The sequence below is a fragment of the Podarcis cretensis genome, assembly GCF_951804945.1.
Source record: "Podarcis cretensis genome assembly, chromosome: 15".
Classification (NCBI taxonomy): domain Eukaryota; kingdom Metazoa; phylum Chordata; class Lepidosauria; order Squamata; family Lacertidae; genus Podarcis; species Podarcis cretensis.
In genome coordinates, this window is record NC_137185.1 from 4,826,013 (window position 1) to 4,845,574 (window position 19,562).

A 19,562-nucleotide genomic window follows, 5' to 3' on the forward strand; every position below is an offset into this window, starting at 1 on the left:
CTTGATTGCAAATAGTTCCAACTGATTTTAATCTTGTCTTTTAAAATTGTTTCAACCAACCCTGAGACCTTATGAGGAAGGCTGGTTAAGAAATCCAATTAAAAATAATAACAACCTGGGTAACCTTGGGCCAGTCACTACTTGTTGGCCTAGCCCTGTCGCAAGGATAAAATGGGGGTGCAAAAGGGGGGGGGGAATACAACAGTGGTTCCCAATTAGTTATGTATAGCAGACCCCCTGTTTTTCAAAAGCCAAGCCATGAACTCCATACTTTTGAAAATCTTGATATTTCTATGGTAGTTTTTGTTGTGTGAGTGGTGCTGCGGACCCCCTGGGTGAGTTGTGCTGACTCCCTGGGGTCCACAGACCACCCATTGGGAATCACTGATGTATATGACATTGTAAGCTCCTTGGAGGAAGGGAGGGATAACAGAGTGTCAGATAAAAAATAGAGGCCAGTAGTAAAGGAATGGGTTCCTTGACCCCAGACTGTTTTCTGGTGGATAGCAGAAAGCCCTCAAGTTGGTCGACTGCGTCAGACCAACACAGCTACCTACCTGAATCTAGAGCCCTCAAGCAGTGGCACGACCCCACCTACCTCCACCTACCTCAGTCTACCCTCAACCACCTGTTAGCCTGACTCTGGCTGCCATTGCTTCCAGACACCACCTGCAGTTGGTTTCCCCACCTTTTCCCCTACCAGTTGCAGTGGGCCCCAGGTACAACTTCTCCTCCGGGTGGAGAGGAGGGAGTCGTCTAAATGGTCTCTGCCCTTGTTCACTGCCCATCCAAATGGGTCCCAGAACCCATTCTAAACCACAGCATATTTGAAGGGAGGAGCATTTGGGTCCTGCTTGCGAGCACCATTCAGTACTGTAGGATTTGCTTCTTAAGCAAACATGCACAGGGGTTTGCCAAAATGGCAAAAATGACTAGAAGAATTAAGAATTGGGAAGGTCAAAATTTTAATAAGGAATGGGGAAAATACGTTTCCGAGCACAATTCAAAGTATTGGTGCTGACCTTTAAAGCCCTAAACGGCCTCGGCCCAGTACATCTGAAGGAGCGTCTCCACCCCCATCATTCTGGCAGGACAATGAGGTCCAGCGCCGAGGCTGTTCCCTTCTGGCTGTTCCCTCACTGCGAGAAGCCAAGTTACAGGGAACCGGGCAGAGGGCCTTCTCAGTGGTGGCGCCCGCCCTGTGGAACGCCCTCCCACCAGATGTCAAAGAGAACAACAACTACCAGACTTTTAGAGGACATCTGAAGGCAGCCCTCTTTAGGGAAGCTTTTAATGTTTGATGCATTATGGTATTTTAATATTTTGTTGGAAGCTGCCCAGAGTGGCTGGGGAAGCCCAGCCAGATGGGCAGGATAAAAATAATATATTATTATTATTATTATTATTATTATTATTATTAATATTAATAAATATAAATACATATATAAAATCATTGTAAACAATTAAAATTATTCGTAGGATTGGAACGATACTTGTAGTTGGACTATGGTTGTAATGGAGATTTAATAGAATTGGACTAATAGAGAAGATGCGGGAGGAAAAAAATGTTAACATAAGGACCCACAAAAGGGAGAAGGAAAGTCCATGGGAATTTATGGAATTCTCTTTTTATTTTGATCGTTTGTAAATTTCAAAATTTGGAAAATTAAATAACAGGCGTGTTTTTTAATTATTATTATTAAGAGGAGGAAATCAAACCGAGCCTTCCAGTCCCGTAAAATACTGTTATCAGCATCAACAGAAGGGCAACAGAATGATCCTGGAGCCCAGCTCAGCCCCCGTGTGAAGCTATTATAACCCCAGGGTCTCTGAGCAGCTACAGAGGGCATGGGGCGGGGGGGGGGGGAGCTTACAACCAAACCTCTTATCTCCAACCCCCACCTGCAGCCTGAGTGAAGGGGCCTTGCAGGAAAGCTGAAACCACCACAACTTCTTACAAGAAGTTGAGAAAGTGAAAGCTGGGGGAGGGAAGGTGTCCCAGAAAATAAAAAAAGGGAGCTTCGTCGGCCTGTAGGGAAAAAACAAACAAACCCCAAACCCGTAACATTAGGGCAATACTTGGGTCAAGGGACACGGAAACGACACGGAAAAGAGCTTTCAAAGCCAACATTAAGTCTCTCCCCCCCCTTCGCTCTGCTTTGGTTGGCCTAATAAATGATATTCTATAGAGGGGGGGAGGCGGCGAAAGAGTTTATATACCGTGGGGTTACAGTAAAGGGAAGGAAGGGGGAAAGGGAGCGAGAGGCGGCGAGTCAAGGGGAAGGGATCCGCGGCAGAGTCTCTCTCCCTCCTCGCCCACCTACCTCTCATAGCGCGGCGGCCGGTGCTTCATGGCGAGCGCCGCTCTTGAGGCCGCGGCCTCCCGTCAGCCTCCATCCCCGCCGGCGAGTAAACAGGCAGGCTCCGAAGAGGGGGGCCGGCCGGGCAGGTTCCAACTACCGGCCCGGGGAGGAAGAGGAGTGGCCGGAGGAGGAGGGAGAAGGAGAGCGAGGCCCGGAGGGCCCGGTCGCCATGGCAACGGGAGAGCCGGGCCTGCGAGGCGGAGGAGCAGCTGAGCGCGGCTTCCTTGAGCCCCCGTAAGGTGGCTATTCAATAATAAGGATAATAATAGCAATAAGAGTAATAATTCTATTTTGTTGTTGGCACCTAAGTTCCTCTCAGAGTAAGCCCACTGAAATCAGTAAACCTAAGTTCCATTGCCTTCCGTGGGTCTGCTCTTGAGTACGGCTAACACCATTATTCGTTATTATAGTTATTATAATGCCCATTATTTTGCTGTTTTTATTCCTGTTGCACATTTCTATTATCACTTGTTGCCTTTCGTTGCTGCTATCGTAGCTGCTGATCTATTACTGTATTGTCATTGTCCGCTTCATTTTTTGTTGTATTACCACCGTCAACATTGTTATTGTTTTGTTTGTATTAATTATTGTTCTCACTGCCATTATTGATTTAGGGTTGCATCCGACTAAGTTTTAACTCAAGAGTAGACCCATTTAAATGAATGGGACCAACTTGGTCATGTCCGCTTATTTCAGTGGGTCTGCTCTGAGCTTGACTGATGTTGGACACTAAACCTTATTGATTATTCTACATCCGGGGCATACATTTAAAGTACTGTACTCTCTACTGTAGGGACGCAGGTGGCGCTGTGGGTTAAAGCCTCAGCGCCTAGGACTTGCCGATCAAAAGGTCGGCGGTTCGAATCCCTGCGGCGGGGTGCGCTCCTGCTGCTCGGTCCCAGCGCCTGCCAACCTAGCAGTTCGAAAGCACCTCCGGGTGCAAGTAGATAAATAGGGACCGCTTACCAGCGGGAAGGTAAACGGCGTTTCCGTGTGCGGCTCTGGCTCGCCAGAGCAGCGATGTCACGCTGGCCACGTGACCCGGAAGTGTCTCCGGACAGCGCTGGCCCCTGGCCTCTTGAGTGAGATGGGCGCACAACCCCAGAGTCTGTCAAGACTGGCCCGTACGGGCAGGGGTACCTTTACCTTTACCTTTACTCTTTACTGATTCAACAGCCATGGAAAGTGCTGGGAAGTGTAGTTTGCTAAGGGTGCTGGGAATTGTAGCTCTGGTAGCTCAGCACCCTGAACAAAATACACTTCTCAGCATTCTTTGTGGGATGATCTATGGCTGTTGGAAGTGCTATAAGAGTGCTTTCCATGTATGGAGTAGATGTGAAATTAGTTACAGTACAGTATTGGGGTATTGCAGTCAACATCCTGTAGAAAACAAGTCAGGTTTAATGCACATCCTGTCCAAAGCAATCTCTGGTGATGGTTCCTAGATTTGCTGTATGTGCCTCTGCTTATCTTATGCACATCGACCCTCTTAGTTGCATTGGTGTCCATCTTCATAACATACACCAAGGGTTCCCCCCCACACACACCTTTTTGGAGCCCCAAAGGCACATTTGGAAGACTAAGATACTGGCCTAGGTGTCACCAAACACCCATTTAATGGAAGAAGAACTGCTGGTGTTCAGAACCCCCTTCCAAACAGGTTGTTGTTGTTTAGTCGTGTCCGACTCTTCGTGACCCCATGGACCAGAGCACGCCAGGCAACCAGGTAGCTCCCCCAAATAACCCAGGTACCTCCAAACAGGTACCTCCCCCAAATAACCCAGAATAAAGTAAGCAGACATCCCTCCAAAAAAAAATAAACAGGCAACACTCCTAACGAAACAATATAGCCAAAATCTCAATTAAAAGTTTTTTAAAATTGGTACGGGTACTATGAATGTGTCTGAGGCACCATGGTGTCTGAAGGTGCTATGTTGAAAGTCTTCAAATGCATCTTTACACCTGTGTGTTAACTTTTTTTTCACCTGGCAAAGTCCTTTTTATCCAGTGCTTGGGATTGTGCTTGTAATAATTTGGACCTCAGCTCTCTTGTCTGTGTTGCAGCTTTCCCCCTCCAGTGTCATGTCATGAAGACCTTCTAAACTGGAAAACTAGAAGTGATTGCATATCACTTGGGGGAGGGGGAATACTGCATGAAATGGAGAAAGAAACTGGAGAAATATCTGGACACCCAAGAACAAAATTAGACAACCATAACCAGACATGCAGCATCTCTTGGTTCAGTGCCTGCCTACAGGAAACGCTATTGCCTGGAAAGCCATGGCATAAGGTACTAATCTTTGCTGTAAAGCTTGCACCCTCTTATTTTTCTTCCTTTGCTCCTCCTTTCCTCCTCCAACAACAGCAATACCACTTACCATTTATATGGCACCTAGGATGTTCCAAAATACGTTTCTTAGCCTTTATTTTAGGTCCAGTTTCAAATTTCTGCAGGGGCCTCATTATTATAATTGTTGTTATTATTGTTGTTACATTTATATTCTAGGATATTTATATTCTAGGATATTTCCTCCAAGAAGCTCAAGGAACATGGTTCTCCCCATCCTTATGAGGTTCCTTAGGCTGTAAGAAAGTAACTGGCCCAAAGTCACCTAGTGAACTTCATGGGTGAGTGAGGATTTGAATGCTGGTCACCCAAGTCTTTGTCCAACACTCACCACAATATCACACACTGAAGGTCGCTGGGTCTTCACCCCTCAGCTGAACTTAATTTGCTAGGCCCAATCACCGTCTGTCAGCCAAACTAACCTCGCAGGGTTGTTGTGACAACTGCATGGACTATCCTTAGCTTCAGAGTTTGTTAATTAGTGACATTTTTTCCTCTTGCCTTTCCTTTCAAGGAATTTATGCTCATAATAGCCCATAGTTGAGGGGGAGACTAGCCCAAGGTCATTCAGTCGGTTTACCACTGAATGAGGGTTGGGATGGGAGCAGAGAGAGAGCTGGCCCTTGTTTGACACTTGAACCACTAAACTTCACTGGAGCTCAATATAGGCAAATGGAAATAATAAATTGGATTGCAAGTAATTCCTAATAACTATTGTGTCTGTGTGGTGTCAGTGCACATGCAAAATAACTGATGGTTTTTCTAGGTTTTAGAGAGATTGGAAACTGCCTTCGCCGATGAAATAAAGGACAAGATAAGAGACCCAAAGCAAAAAAAAATGGTTTTCAATCTCCTTGGCCAGACCTTTGTCAAAAGATATTTCAGTGACTGCCCTGTTCAGCCTGATTCACTCGTAAGTGTGGTATAAAAACTAAAGGCTAATAAGGTCACATTAAAACAATGACTTGTTGGTATAGATTCTAGTCATGGCTGGTGTGCTGGGCCAGAACTGCAGAGCTGCCCTCCTGATATCAGTGTTGCCACAGCATACCAATTTCTGGCCAATGCAAGGCAGTGACAAGGTCAGGACTATGCAGTCACACCAGCAAAGCCACTGTGGGCATCTGCCCAGCCACAACTTCACTGCTGCTTTACCAAACCCAGCCCCGTCCAGGTGAACTATAGTGGCACCAGGGTCAGAAGGGCAACTCTGCATCTCTGCCCCACCACACCAAGAGCCAGAATGAGCACCTCCAGGGCTCCAGAGCCTACCTAGGGTTTGTTCTTGGAATGAAAGTCCCTGGAATTTCTGGTGTTTTGAGGATATTTGGTTATATTTACACATATAAGTAAACTGAAGATGGAAAGGCTCACAGCATTTACATTCCAACATAGTTTGCTTCCCCATTACTGCAGGTTTTTGAGGAGGGTTCCCCAACACATGGGACATGGGTAGCACTGTGGGTTAAACCATAGAGCCTAGGACTTGCCGATCAGAAGGTCGGCGGTTCGAATCCCTGCGACGGGGTGAGCTCCTGTTGCTCAGTTCCTACTCCTGCCAACCTAGCAGTTCGAAAGCACGTCAAAGTGCAAGTAGATAAATAGGTACCGCTCCGGTGGGAAGGTAAACGGCTTTTCCGTGCGCTGCTCTGGTTCGTCAGAAGCGGCTTAGTCATGCTGGCCACACAACCTGGAAGCTGTACGCCGGCTCCCTCAGCCAATAAAGTGAGATGAGCGCCACAACCCCAGAGTCGGCCACGACTGGACCTAATAGTCAGGGGTCCCTTTACCTTTACCTTACCCCAACACATCTGTAGTTGGTCAACTCCTTAGACATGTAAATGGTGTGCTTAACAGGCTCAGCTGCGGCCATTGAGTTCTGACAGTAAGATCAGTTCTACAGTGGCACTTTCTCCCTTGGGAGGTTGTGGACTCTCTCTTCTTGTAGGTTTTTAAGCAGACGTTGGACTGCCCATCCTTCAATTCCTGCATTGCAGGGGCTTGGACTAGATGACCTTTTCCAGCTCTAAATTCTAGGTTTGGCCACTTCCTCAATCCCTTCTACTACCAACTCCCATCTTACAAATACAAAACCACATGGTTGGAGGGGACCCACAACATCCAAACCAACCCATCAATCCGATAACATTACATTTGTTGCCTCTGGCCACACCCACCACTGTCATGTGACCCTTGGAATTCTGTCCAGAAGGAAATGCAGTTCTTGGGCTGAAAAATGTTCCCCAACCCTGGTTTAATGGAACACATGAAACTGCTTTAGACCAGGACAGGCACCGTTAGTCTGTCTAGCAGCTTCCTTCTAAGCCAGGCATAGGCAAACTTGGCCCTCCAGATGTTTTGAGACTACAATTCCCATCATCCCTGACCACTGGTCCTGTTAGCTAGGGATGATGGGAGTTGTAGGCCAAAAACATCTGGAGGGCCAAGTTTGCCTATGCCTGTTCTAAGACCTGAAATGGAGGTCTTCCTCATCACATGCCAATTTCTCCTTTTACCCGGAGGTGCTGGTGACTGAATTTCTGCATGTAAAGCAGGGTCTACACTACTGAGCTGTGTCCCCTCCCCTGGTGACCAAATGGCTAAATTGAGCCCAAATCTATTTAACTAGAAAGAACTGAAATTTTACTACTGAGAAAACTTGGATATTTACTGCATCTATGCTGAAAAAACTCAGTTTTCTTTTCTGGGAAACACCTCTTGATAATTAAGCTAATAATTCCTTTGGTTCCACTCTATAGAGTGGAGCATAGCTCAGTGACAGACCATCTGCTTTGCATGCAGGATGTCCTGATTTCAATCCCATACGACTCCAAATAGGGTTGGGGAGAGCCTTCTCTGAACCCCTGGAGAGCTGCTGCCAGATGTTGACAGTTCTGAGCTAGGAGGATCCAGTGGCCTGACTTGGTTTTAAGGCCGTTTCCTTTGTTCCTGTGAGTTGCAACAGAAAGCTAATTGTTAAAAACAACTATCTCCACTTAGTCCTCCACAGCCATAAGTGAGATCAACAACACAAAGCTGGAAGAAGCTACAAGAGTCTGGCTACACAATCAGTGTTTGAAAGCGGCAGAAAGTATTCACTGTCATTTTCATTCAGGTGAGTCAAGATGTTCGTTCAGAGCCTGCACACAAACTAAGGCAATAGAAACAATCACCAAGAGAATGGATAAAACTCAGTCTTTTCCAAGCCCACTTAAGGTTCGCCTTTCAAAATATAAAGCAAAACCATGTTATCTACTGTTTGGTTCTAGGCAGAAACCTACCTTTACTTTCTTGGCATTCTTTCTTTTTCTACGGGCTCTGGCCTTCCATGAACCTTATGACTTTATAAGAAATGTTAAAAAGTTAGCTTAACAATCATTGTGACCCTTGGTCCCACCTAGCTCAGTATTGTCTGCATTGACTGACAGCAGCTATCCAAGGATTCAGGACAGGGGTTTCTCCCAGCCCTACCTGGAGATGCTGAGGATTGAACCCAGGGCCTTCTGTGTGCAAGACAGATGCTCTACCACTGAGCTACACCCCCCCCCCCCGAAAGAGCATAGGAACCTAGGGAGCTATCTTACACAGAGCCAGCCCATTGATTCACATGGCTCTCCTGGGTTTCAGATAGGGAGTCCTTTACCTTGCCCATTTTGCAGCTGATAAGACATGGCACTCATGAGAAACAACTAAACCGTGATCTTGTTTGTTTCCTGAATCCTGAGTTTACTGTCAAAGGACAATTCGGTTTTCTTTGCAGAACCCCTACAGGAGGCAATAATTTAAGCTTGCTGAAAGCGTTGTATTATTGTGCTCATCTTTACATCAAGGCAAGGTTAAAATAGTTAATTGTGGGGGTACACTTCAACTTTATTGATGCCGTGATCCACAGAAATAAACCATAGAAAAAGTCCAGATTGGCAAACACTTCCACAGTGGGGCTTCATCCATATTCAATGTCACTTAGCAGAGACCATAGCCTTGATTTTCCCACCCCTATACACAGCACACCAGGGCTGCATGCCTCCTGGCCAGAGAATTGTCAGTCATCCTGATCAGCTGTTTGGTGGGAGAGAAGTGAAGAGGGAATTAAATCTAGCCCATTGCTCCCCTTCTGAAACAGCTGATTAGCATGATTGCCTATTATGTGGCGTGGGCTTTTCATGCAGTTCCTAATCCAGCTAGGTGTTTGTGAGTGGAATCTTGATTTTGAGTGCCATCCTATCCATGTCTATTCCAAAGTTAGTCCCCCCCCCCATTGAGCTCAATGTGACATACTCCCAAATAACTAGGTGTGTAGGACTGCAGCCTTAGGCATTGAACTCAGCATGGTTAGGATTGTACTGTGAGCGTCTGTATGCCTCCTGCCTGGATTATGGCAACTGGGCGTGTGTGTGTGTGTGTACACATATTATTTCCCACTCTATACCTAGGGCTCAGGATGAGTTATAAATGTGCTTTACTCAGAGAGCCATCAAGCCAATATCCTTTATGAGGAGTGATTTTGAACCCAGTCTGTTATGACTGCTGTCTTCCTGCACATTCTTTTCCCTCGTGGCAATGTTATTGTGTGGTTTAATTTTTAAAAATGAGTCAATGAAAGGGGGCCGGGGGGGCGGGAAATGGACAGGGAAACCTATTTGACTTGCAATATCCTTGCTGCGTGAGCTTTGAAGTAATTACAATTTGTACTGGAAGAAGTCCCGCTGCTTCCAAATTGACTTTGCATTGTGGGAAACCTGAAAAATATTGCGCCGTCTAGTTCTGCCAGAGAGCAAAAAAATAGAATAAAAAAATTAGATGATTGCACAGCCCGTCGTCTTTTTTATTATTATTTTTTCAGCGTATCGCCTCAGATTAGTTTGCATGTGAAAAAGACATCTGTTTCCTTTCATGTTAATAATATCGCTGTTTTCAAAGGAGGTGGGGGGAATGCTTTAAAAAAAGTTGAAAGATCAGTTCTGTATTCTTGACACACAGAAAACTTCCCATTTGCTTTACTGAGAGTTCCAAAAGGAGCCTTGGAAGGATTTAAAAGGCAGGGTGGGTCAATACCAATATTGTAAATGCCCCCCCCCCCTTGAGCAATTGGAAGCTAGGGGATCAGTGTCTTTTGAAAAGAGAGAACAGGAGACTTGTGACATGTGTGTTTCGTTATGTGTCTTGATTTACAGCAAGACTGGGAAACCCTTTTTCAGTCCAAGGTGAAAACTACGGGGGCCCAGTGGGAACATTCCATCATTGGGTGGAGCCCCAAAGAGGGCAGGGCCAGACCCTAAAGTAAGTGTGGCCCAACAAGCCATTGGGCTCCATGCTTTCCATTCCACTAGCCAACCATATCTGAGGGAGAGGGTATCACATAGGATGCTGGAATGAAGAATACCCTCTCCTGAGTAGCTGCAATTATACACCCTTAACGCACAAACACAATGACACAAAACACTTAACATCCCTATAATACACAGTCCCAAGTATGCAGTCATTTGCAAATGCCACAAATTGCAACAGGATGAGGAATGGAGAGCGCGTGGACATGCAGGTGGTGCAAGCAAAATCAGCATCATGTCAGCCAAAAAGCAAGCCATTTGCTCTTGGAGCAGGCTCCTCGATGGCTTCTCATTCTCATCCACCTGCCAAACCCAGGCAGTTCTGCTTTATTTGCTTGCCTGCATTCAGATCAGCCAGCCTGTTCCTGTCAAATTGTGCCCAAGCAGCTGAGGTGTGTCACTGTCCCAGATTTCCGCAGCTAGTAGCCACCAGCCATGAAAGGCAACTGCCTCCACTTCTTTCTAAAGCAGGAGGGGTAGGGAATCTGTGGTTATCTAGATGTTTGGGTGCTCCAGTTCCCATCAGCCCCTGACAGCATTGCCCAATGGTCAGGGGTAATGGGAGTTGGAGCCATAGGTTGCCCCACTTGTGTTCTACAACAAGCAGGTAAGCTGGATGGAAGGAGGTTATCACAGTCACACCCCCTGTTTCATAAACGAGTAGAGATTTTAACTTTCTGTGGAGCAGGTGCTGAGGCAGCCAGTCTGGCTCCTGAGATGGTTCATTTTCTTGACGACGTCTACAGTGTTGTAATAGCCGAGATGGAGTTGCTGTTGGCCACCTGTGGAGCCCGTCGCAAGGTAATAAATGCATTTTCCCTGTTCTGCTGATGATACTGCTTTTAAAACGTATGAAGCATTGCTAAAATCCCAGAGTTATGACAAGTGGGGTATTTGTGAAAGGAGGGGCTTGTATCTCACGAGAAAATTACAATGTTCTCCACCACCCAGGGCTGTTTATCAGTGAGGGCTGGGCCACCCTGGGTCAGTGCTGGGGGGGGGGCAAGTTTGCCCCCTATTGCCCTGTGGTCTCCCAATTGCTGCATCCCTCCACTTCTGTGGAAGAAAGTAAGCCCCAATGGAACCTAAATAGAAATAGATATATCTGACTGATTCCTCTGCTCTCAGCTTCTCATTTCTCCAAGCTTCTGTTCATTGTTATTATTATAAGACCTTGCAAAAAATCATCTGTATTGTAGCGCAAATTTCTCCTGTATGAAATGTTGCCCAACACACACGTTTTTCTTGGCAAGCAACTTCCCTTGATGTAACACATTTTATTCATTACTTTCACTAATATATGCATTTTTATTCTTTCCCCTCATGCAGCCTTTTTTTGGGGGGGGGGTACACATTGGTTGCAGAATTGAATCACAAAATTCAGGAAAATGTGAATTTTGAAAGATAGCTCTCTTTTGGTCCTCATATTGTTTTGGAGAGTGAGAATTATTTTTGATTGATTGAATTTACATCCCGCCCTTCCTCTCCAAGGAGGAAGAGATATAGAAATAAAAAACAATAAGCAGAAAGATTCTAAAGCAGGTTAAGATGATCCAAAAACGATTACAATTGAAAGCATTATTCCATCCAGTGATCTTAAGGTTGCTGGGAACAATATTCTCTAGCCACCAAATGCCTGGTTAAACAGGAATGCTTTCAAACTCCTCCTGAAAGTTAATAGAGATGGAGATAAGTGTACCTCATTAAGGAAGGCGTTCCACAACCAAAGAACCACCACTGAAAAGGCCCTGCCATGCGTCAGCATCAACTGGGCAGCCTCTGATGGCGGCAGCATCAACTAGGCCTCACCTGCCAGTCATACTGTCCAAAACATTTGGTATTGAGGAAGGCACTCTTTTGGGTACTTGGGTCTCAAGCCATTTAGGGCTTTATATGCTAGTACTAATTTAGCCCAGGAGCATAGCCAGGCCAGTGCTTTCAGGACCGGTGTCACATGGTCCCATGGGATTGCCCCATTTATCCCAAGGTAGGTTCTCATTAAAATCCTAACTGAGCTTATTCCCACCCCCACCCCCCAAAAAACCCCTAGCTCCCTTTACCTACCTTTAAGTGTGTTTAATGATCCTATGAAAACAAAGAAATAATAGTAACCTTGGCCTGTTAATAAACATTCTTTCCATAATGGTGTAGTTCATTTTTATCCCAGTTTTCTAATAAAAGAATAAAGTGGCTTGCGATAAAAATAAATGATGATGAGCTATAAAGCAATAGATCATTAAAAGTAAAAGTAAAACATTAATACACAGAGCTGATGAAAGAAGTTGGCTTGACTCATCACAATGACTGTGTGTGTCATCAGTGATACTTAGTGGGGGGAAATCTGTTTTTTGGAAAATTTCCAATTTTTTCTGTGGAAAATATTCTGTTTTATAAGTTATTTAATAACAATGAATGGGTGTCAACTACAAATACAGTGGTATCTCGGGTTACATACGCTTCAGGTTACATACGCTTCAGGTTACAGACTCCGCTAACCCAGAAATAGTGCTTCAGGTTAAGAACTTTGCTTCAGGATGAGAACAGAAATTGTGCTGTGGTGGCGCGGCAGCAGCAGGAGGCCCCATTAGCTAAAGTGGTGCTTCAGGTTAAGAACAGTTTCAGGTTAAGAACGGACCTCCGGAACGAATTGAGTACTTAACCCCAGGTATCACTGTAAATACTAGGCATGTTTGACAGTTTTTTAAAAGTCTGCTTTAACTGTTTGGCATGGCTACAGCCTTAGTTAGTAGCCTCACCAAACTACAATGATTGACAGCAAATTCTATCTTCATAGGCACATCTCGAAGAAAGTGCGCAAGGAGGTGAAGCTTTATGGAAACTGCCCCAGTCATCAAGGGTCTCGGGAGAAACTTCCGTGGTTCTGCAGAGGCCTAAATCCATTGAGAGTAAAGACATTTGTCTAGTCTTATCTAAAAGACCAGCTTCTCAAGTCAATGGAAATGGAAAAGGTACCAGCTTTGCATTCGAAATTCTAAAAGTGAGGCTTAAACCTGTGTATGAAAAATTTGTTCAGCCCAGCATGCTTCATTAAAAATCTCTGGAAGCTGCCTTGTATCAAGTCATATCAACATCAGTCCATCTAGCTGACAAGCAATAACACTCCAGTATTTCCATCTCCTCCCAGGAGATGCCAGGGATTGAATTTGGGACATTTCACGTAGTATAAAGAATGGTCGCATCCATACCATACATTTAAAGCACACTGCCCCCCCCCATTTAATCCTGGCAACTGTGGTTTCTTAAGGGTAACTGGGAGTTGTAGTTTATGCCTCACACAGCTACATTTCCCAGGATTCTCTGGGGGAAGCTATGAGCCTTAAATCCAATTTAGACGTATGGTGTAGATGGGATCATAATGTGAAAACAAGGGCCAGATCAGGTGAGATGATGGAGATCTGCGATTTGATCTCCTTTTTAAAAAAATGTAGGTGGGGAACAGCCACCACCAGTGACTTGGGCTATATAGCAGGGAGAAAGATTTGGTTTGGGACCACAGCATTGGGGAGTTAACCCTTTTTCCACTGGTGCTATTTTCCTGATGAAAATTCCCCCTCCAGCTCTGGGGTCCCCATCCAAATCGGGGGCGGGGGTAGGTCACTAGTGCTTTCCCCACAAAATGTAGAGGAATGGGAGAGCCGGGCATTATGGGTCCCTATCATTTTTAGTAGTTTGGTCATTGTACACACGTTACATGTGTTAACTTCAAAACCATTAGATGTACACACCTAAAAACTCTGAATGAGCGAGTCATCTCCAAATCAGATATCATTGATTAATTCACACAACATCTGCTGTGTGTGTGCGTTTGTTTGTCTTCCCTTCCACTGAAAGAAAGACGCTAGATCCGCTTTGAAAGGTTTGTTTTTCCCCTCTTTACAGAAACCTAAGAAACATAAAAAGCTCTCCACTTCAAAGGCACCCACAAGTGTTTGCTTTCATAGCACTAAGAGCTAATAGAGGTTATTCCCCTCCTCCCTTCAGCTGATACAGAGTGTCTTCATCTTTTATCCATTCAGACTAAAAGCAATTCGGTACACTGGTGCACCCACCCAAGTGCGCTGTAAGCGAGGCTTAATTTACTGTGGCGTATGTGTCACTTTCCAAAATAATGCCACTCTGCCAGCTTGTTTTCAGCACAGTCCCATGAGCCTTTTTAGCTCCACAGCGCTGGAGTATTTTAAATATTTTGAATCGGAAGCCGGATAGTTCAGTTGTGAAGTATGCACAAGTTGTATTAAAAACTGGGAGAAAGCGGCTGAGCAGGGTGGCTGGGTTGGTGGGAGAACAGGTAACAAATAAGCACCTAAGAAAACAGAAAGCTCTCCAAAGTCTCTTGCATTGGAAAAATAATTTCAACATCCTAATGGAATGCCTGCAATTCAGAGAGCAACTTCTGATGTGCTAGCAGCCAGTGGGCATTTTGACTTTCTTCTTCCCTCTCTTGACGCTCCTTCTCTCCAACATGTTCCAAACCACTTTTGATACTTCATGCAGTTTCAGAAGTGGTTTGCTGTGTGGTATCATGCGGCTGCTCTGACTCGGTTCGTTAGATCCTGGCTGACACACAGATATACGGGTATACAGCTATCAGAGCAAAACAGAAGAACATAAGCAGAGCCTGGCTGCTGGATCAAGCCAAGGGTACTCTCCCTACTTGTGATTCCCAGTAACTGGTTCTCAGAAGCACACAGCCCCCAACACTGGAGGCGTTACATAGAGTCATATGACATATTAAAGAACAGAGTCATGTGACACTTTAAAGACGGACGCATTTTTAGAATCCTGGACTCGCGACAAAATTTAGTCCATCATTTGTATGTGCGAACTTGGTGGATCCAAATAAATAAGGCTCATGGGTCCTTATTGGCATGCATTGATTTCCAGACATGTTTAAACTGTAGGTCCAAAATCAATCCCTTTTTTTGTTCAGTTTATCTCTTTGGTTTTGTGTTTATTATTTATTTATAGCAGTTGTAACCCTGCTCTTCAGCCAAAAGCAGTCTTGGAGCGACTTGCATACCAGCCAAACAAGACAGTCCCTACAGTCAATAGAGAGATAGATACACAAGGAAGAAGGGACAGGGAGAGGGAAGTGGAAAACCAGAACCAAAACTCAGGCACCATTTTGTAAACCGTTTGTTTCTATAATGACCAGCTGGCCCAGATCAGGGGCAGGAGGTGTCTGACGGAGCTGGGCTTCCAGCAGACCTGATGGAATGTGTCCTATGGCTTCCCATCTCTCCCACGGAGGCAGCCTGGTGGAATAGCTGCCCCTGGGTGACAGCTGAGAGGAGAGGAGGCCTGGTGGGGCAGGCCTACCACAGTAGAGCAGATCTCTGCCTCCCTGCTCCCCGACTTGCTGGAGTGGCTGCTCCCAAATGATGAGCTGGGGTGGAAGGTTTCCTTTCCTTTCCTTGACTGCTTAGGAGTCACTTTTTAAAAATTACGTTTGTTCTTTTCAGACTTGCAGTTGCATATCAGACCTGAGCTACACCCCCCTGTTTTTAGCTGCCCAGAGAGCGATTTATTAGGCGATTTGCTCTGTGCCATAGTCTCTCGAGGTTCCGAGAACATGTCAGTGGCGTGTGAAAGTCTTAGTGGGAAACTGCTTCCAAGGACACTCCGGCAGTTCATTTGGATTGATAAACTCCTGAGAGCCAGCTCTGGAAGCCCGCAAACCAAAGAACTCATGTAAGTATCTCTGGGAGTGCAGCTGAAGAGGGGGAAGACAAGTTCCTGACCGCTCCCCTCCCTATGTTGATGAAGCAGGGGCCGTAATTCAGCAGCGGAGCATGTGCTTAGCGTGTAGAAGGCCCCAGACCCAATCCTCACCAAAGGAGCCTGAGTATTACGCTAGGATGGACGTCTGTGTCCTGGAATGGCTCCTGGCTGCAAACGCTCTCAGCAGGGGCTGTGAGGAGAGCTATCCAAGGCTTGTCACAGCAGTAGAGTCGGCCATTGCTGGTGCTGTGAAGGCATAGATGTGTTCTGGTCTGATGTGAGATCCCATGGGGGAAAGCAGGAAGGCTGGTTGAATTCTGCAGGACCATGGACAGTTCTGAGTGACCAACTTGCTCCAACAGAGAGAGGCAGCAGGCTTAGGCCTTTTGTGCCTCTACCTCCCCAGACTGCCTCCTCCAGTCTCCACACCCATGAGAGAGTGTCAGAGTCTTAAAGAGCCAACCCTCTAGGCTGAAGGTGGGCACCCCTTCTTTCCACAGCCTTCCTCCTGGTGCTCCGCTGCCACTGTCAGACTGGTGATGTGCAAGGGGAGGCGCCTAGTTCTTTATGTTCAGGGTAAGGTGTCCATGAGGGGCCAGACTCTGGCCCTATAAGCCCTAGTGGTCAGGGAGGTTCCTCTGGGAGTTGGAAGAATCATAGAGTTGGAAGGGACCTCGAGGGTCATTTACTCCAACCCCCTGCAATGCAGGAACACAGGGGGTGCTGTGGGTAAAACCTCAGTGCCTAGGACTTGCCGATCATATGGTCAGTGGTTCGAACCCCCGCGGCGGGGTGAGCTCCCGTTGTTCGACCCCAGCTCCTGCCCACCTAGCAGTTCGAAAGCACCCCTAAAGTGCAAGTAGATAAATAGGTACCGCTTTATAGCGGGAAGGTAAACGGCGTTTCCGTGCGCTGCGCTGGTGCTGGCTCGCCAGAGCAGCTTCGTCACGCTGGCCACGTGACCCGGAAGTGTCTTCGGACAGCGCTGGCTCCCGGCCTCTTAAGCGAGATGAGCGCACAACCCTAGAGTCGGACACGACTGGCCCGTATGGGCAGGGGTACCTTTACCTTTTAAGGTGTCCATGAGGGCCCAGACTCTGGCCCTATAAGCCCTAGTGGTCAGGGAGGTTCCTCTGGCAGTTGGAAGAATCATAGAGTTGGAAGAAACCTCGAGGGTCATTTACTCTAACCCCCTGCAATGCAGGAATCTCAACTAAAGTTTCTGTCAGGTGTGTGTGTGCAGGAGCCAGGCCCTGTGACCAATAGGACTTTGCAGGACAGGGGCCTTCCTAAGTTTGTTCTGAAGAGGCAAGGCGCAGCCTTACAGGTGAGGCCGATTGGTAACTCACAGCACCTGGTGGCAAGAGCTGGGAAGGGTTATAAGGTCAGCATTTCCCTTCAGCTCTTTGCCACAGCAACACGTTTCCTGCCTTGCTGCGTTTGGCTTCTTGCTTCTTGATCCTTGAACCTTGGCTTCTTGACTCCCTGCTTCTTGATCCTCGGACCCTTGGCTTCTTGACTCCCGGCTCTCTGACCCTTGGACTCTTGGCTTCCTGACTCCTGACTTCTGGACCCCCGTTCCTGCTCCCAGCCCGCCATCTTGCCCCAGGTCCTGACGTCCCCTGCCGGGACTTTGATTGCCCATGAACTGGACCGTGACAGTTTCCATGACAGATGGCCACCCAACCTCTTCAACTTAAAGGCCTCCAAGGAAGAAGCGCCCACAACCTCCTGAGGGAGTCCATTCCACTGTCAAACAGCTCTAACTGTCAGAAAGTTCTTCCTGTTGGTAGGGTTGAATAATCTGTCTTGAAGATTTGATCATTGCTTCTGCTTTCTGGCACTTTGAACTCCGCTTCTGGCTCCTTTCAATTAAAAAAAAAAATTAGTCCTGAGACCTATTTAAAAAAACCCAATACTATAACATCCATCCTAGGGCTACTGAGAGAGACGCCAGAGAGGACTTTGGGCAAACTGTAGCATGGCGGATGGCAGAACTGAATCTCCGAAGTGCCACAAGGTCACCTCTTTCAGGTCTTATTGAAAATGCAGTTGTTGAGGTGAGTTGAAGGACCCCGACAGTTACAGGCAAGCACTCCCTAATATTTCAAAAAACGTGGGGTTGTGGTGAGGAGGAAGAGGGTACGGAGCAGCAACCCAGTTCCCTCAACTTCATGACTCAATGGGAAGCTGTGGGGTGGGGGAGGAAGCAGACAGAGAGAGATGCAGGCAGAATAAAAAGGCTGGAATGGACTTGCAGTTTCTGCCTACACCTGTCTCTGGAAGTAGAAGTGTTTCCAGCAGCAGCCCGACCTGGTGCTACTATTCGTATATAGAGCTCATAATGGCTTGGGACCAGTTTACCTGCCAGATCACCATACCCCATATGTGCCCATTTAACCACTTCAGTCTGCTGACCAGCACTGTTACAGATGCCATGATACTCATTCTGCATTTGTTAAGAACTCAGTCTTTTAGTGTGGCAGGACACTCACTTTGGAACCCCCTGCCTATCAGGCAGGCAGACTCACCATAGCGCTTTTGATGCCGGCTTAAGGCTTTTTTTATTTAGGCAAAGCCTATCCAGACATGTAGAATGTTGGGTTGTTTTTTTAATCTGGTTGTTGTTTACTGTTGATTTTAAATATTATTTTTGGGAATGTTTCAAATAGAGTGGTACCTCAGGTTACATACGCTTCAGGTTACATACGCTCCAGGTTACGGACTCATTAGCTAAAGTGGTGCTTCAGGTTAAGAACAGTTTCAGGTTAAGAACGGACCTCCGGAACGAATTAAGTACTTAACCCGAGGTACCACTATAGCTGGTTTAAACTGTTTATACTGATAATTTTATTGTTCTTTTTGCTTTGATGCTTTTTTTTTAATCGGCAAGTGGCATATAAATTTTGTAATTTAAGTAAATACCTTGACTTGCTGGGGATAAATAATTGATTTAAAAACATTGAAAAACCATATATATATATATATATATATATATATATATATATATATATGTTGTGTATAACCTGGGATAATTGAACCTGGCATCTTCTGCATATGAAATCTACGTTCTACCGTGGAGTTGCTGTCGTTATTATTATATTTACTCAAGGTGGCTTACATATAAAGCGACAACTGCTAAAATCCTAGTTATGGCCCCTTAGTTCCTGCTATGGGCTTATTTAGAAGGACTGTTACAACACCAAACACACTTTCAGCTGTTAAAACTGAGATGTTTTGTCCTATATTAACTTGAGTATTTTCACTCCCATGCTGTTCTCACTGCTACATGCCAAAAATACAGCATTTCTCCCCCTGCCACCCACCTAATTTCTTCCAACAGAAATATAGAAGCGTTTCCTGCATGCGTCCTTTTGCTACAAACGAGCAGGTGATTTTGGAGACCAGCAAAAGCTTAAACGTCTTGTATGTTTTCAACGGCACCTATGACCCCTACCTCATCTACTGGCTTTTCCCTCTGCAAATGGCATTTAAGCAAACAGCACCAAGAGGTAAATCATTTACCGCCCAAAATGACTGCAGGATTTCTGCTGTTCCTCTGTGTGCAGGTGTTATGCCTACATCTGTTAGTAGGTCTCTTGGGTTATTTGAAGCGTTACATTATTAATTAAATTTATATCCCACTCTTCTTCCCAAGGAAGTCCAGGGTGGCAAACAACAAGAGAGAAAATGATAAACAAAAAAAATCTTAAATACAATTGTGATGCAGATGCAGACTTGGAAAGATCCCTGTCTGATATTCAAGGGGAGGGATTCAAGTAG

The 19,562-nt window shown here is 45.9% G+C and overlaps 2 protein-coding genes across 2 annotated transcripts in view; one reads left to right on the forward strand and one right to left on the reverse strand.

Moving 5' to 3' along the window:
- RNFT1 (ring finger protein, transmembrane 1) overlaps window positions 1–2,450 on the reverse strand; it is a 25,393-nt gene extending 22,943 nt beyond the window's left edge. Inside the window, exon 1 of the mRNA XM_079955767.1 lies at window positions 2,325–2,450. Within this exon, the coding sequence (XP_079811893.1) occupies window positions 2,325–2,353 (29 nt within the window). The 5' untranslated portion in view covers window positions 2,354–2,450. The remainder of the gene's footprint in view (window positions 1–2,324) is intronic.
- On the forward strand, window positions 2,352–19,562 carry LOC307204575 (uncharacterized protein; the record flags this gene model as incomplete). Its single annotated transcript, XM_079956180.1, has 10 exons — window positions 2,352–2,591; window positions 4,428–4,653; window positions 5,477–5,623; window positions 7,711–7,825; window positions 10,726–10,838; window positions 12,832–13,006; window positions 15,521–15,749; window positions 17,716–17,839; window positions 19,123–19,291; window positions 19,438–19,562. The coding sequence occupies exons 1-10, from the start codon at window positions 2,533–2,535 to the stop codon at window positions 19,560–19,562; spliced, it is 1,482 nt and encodes a 493-aa protein (XP_079812306.1). The 5' UTR covers window positions 2,352–2,532.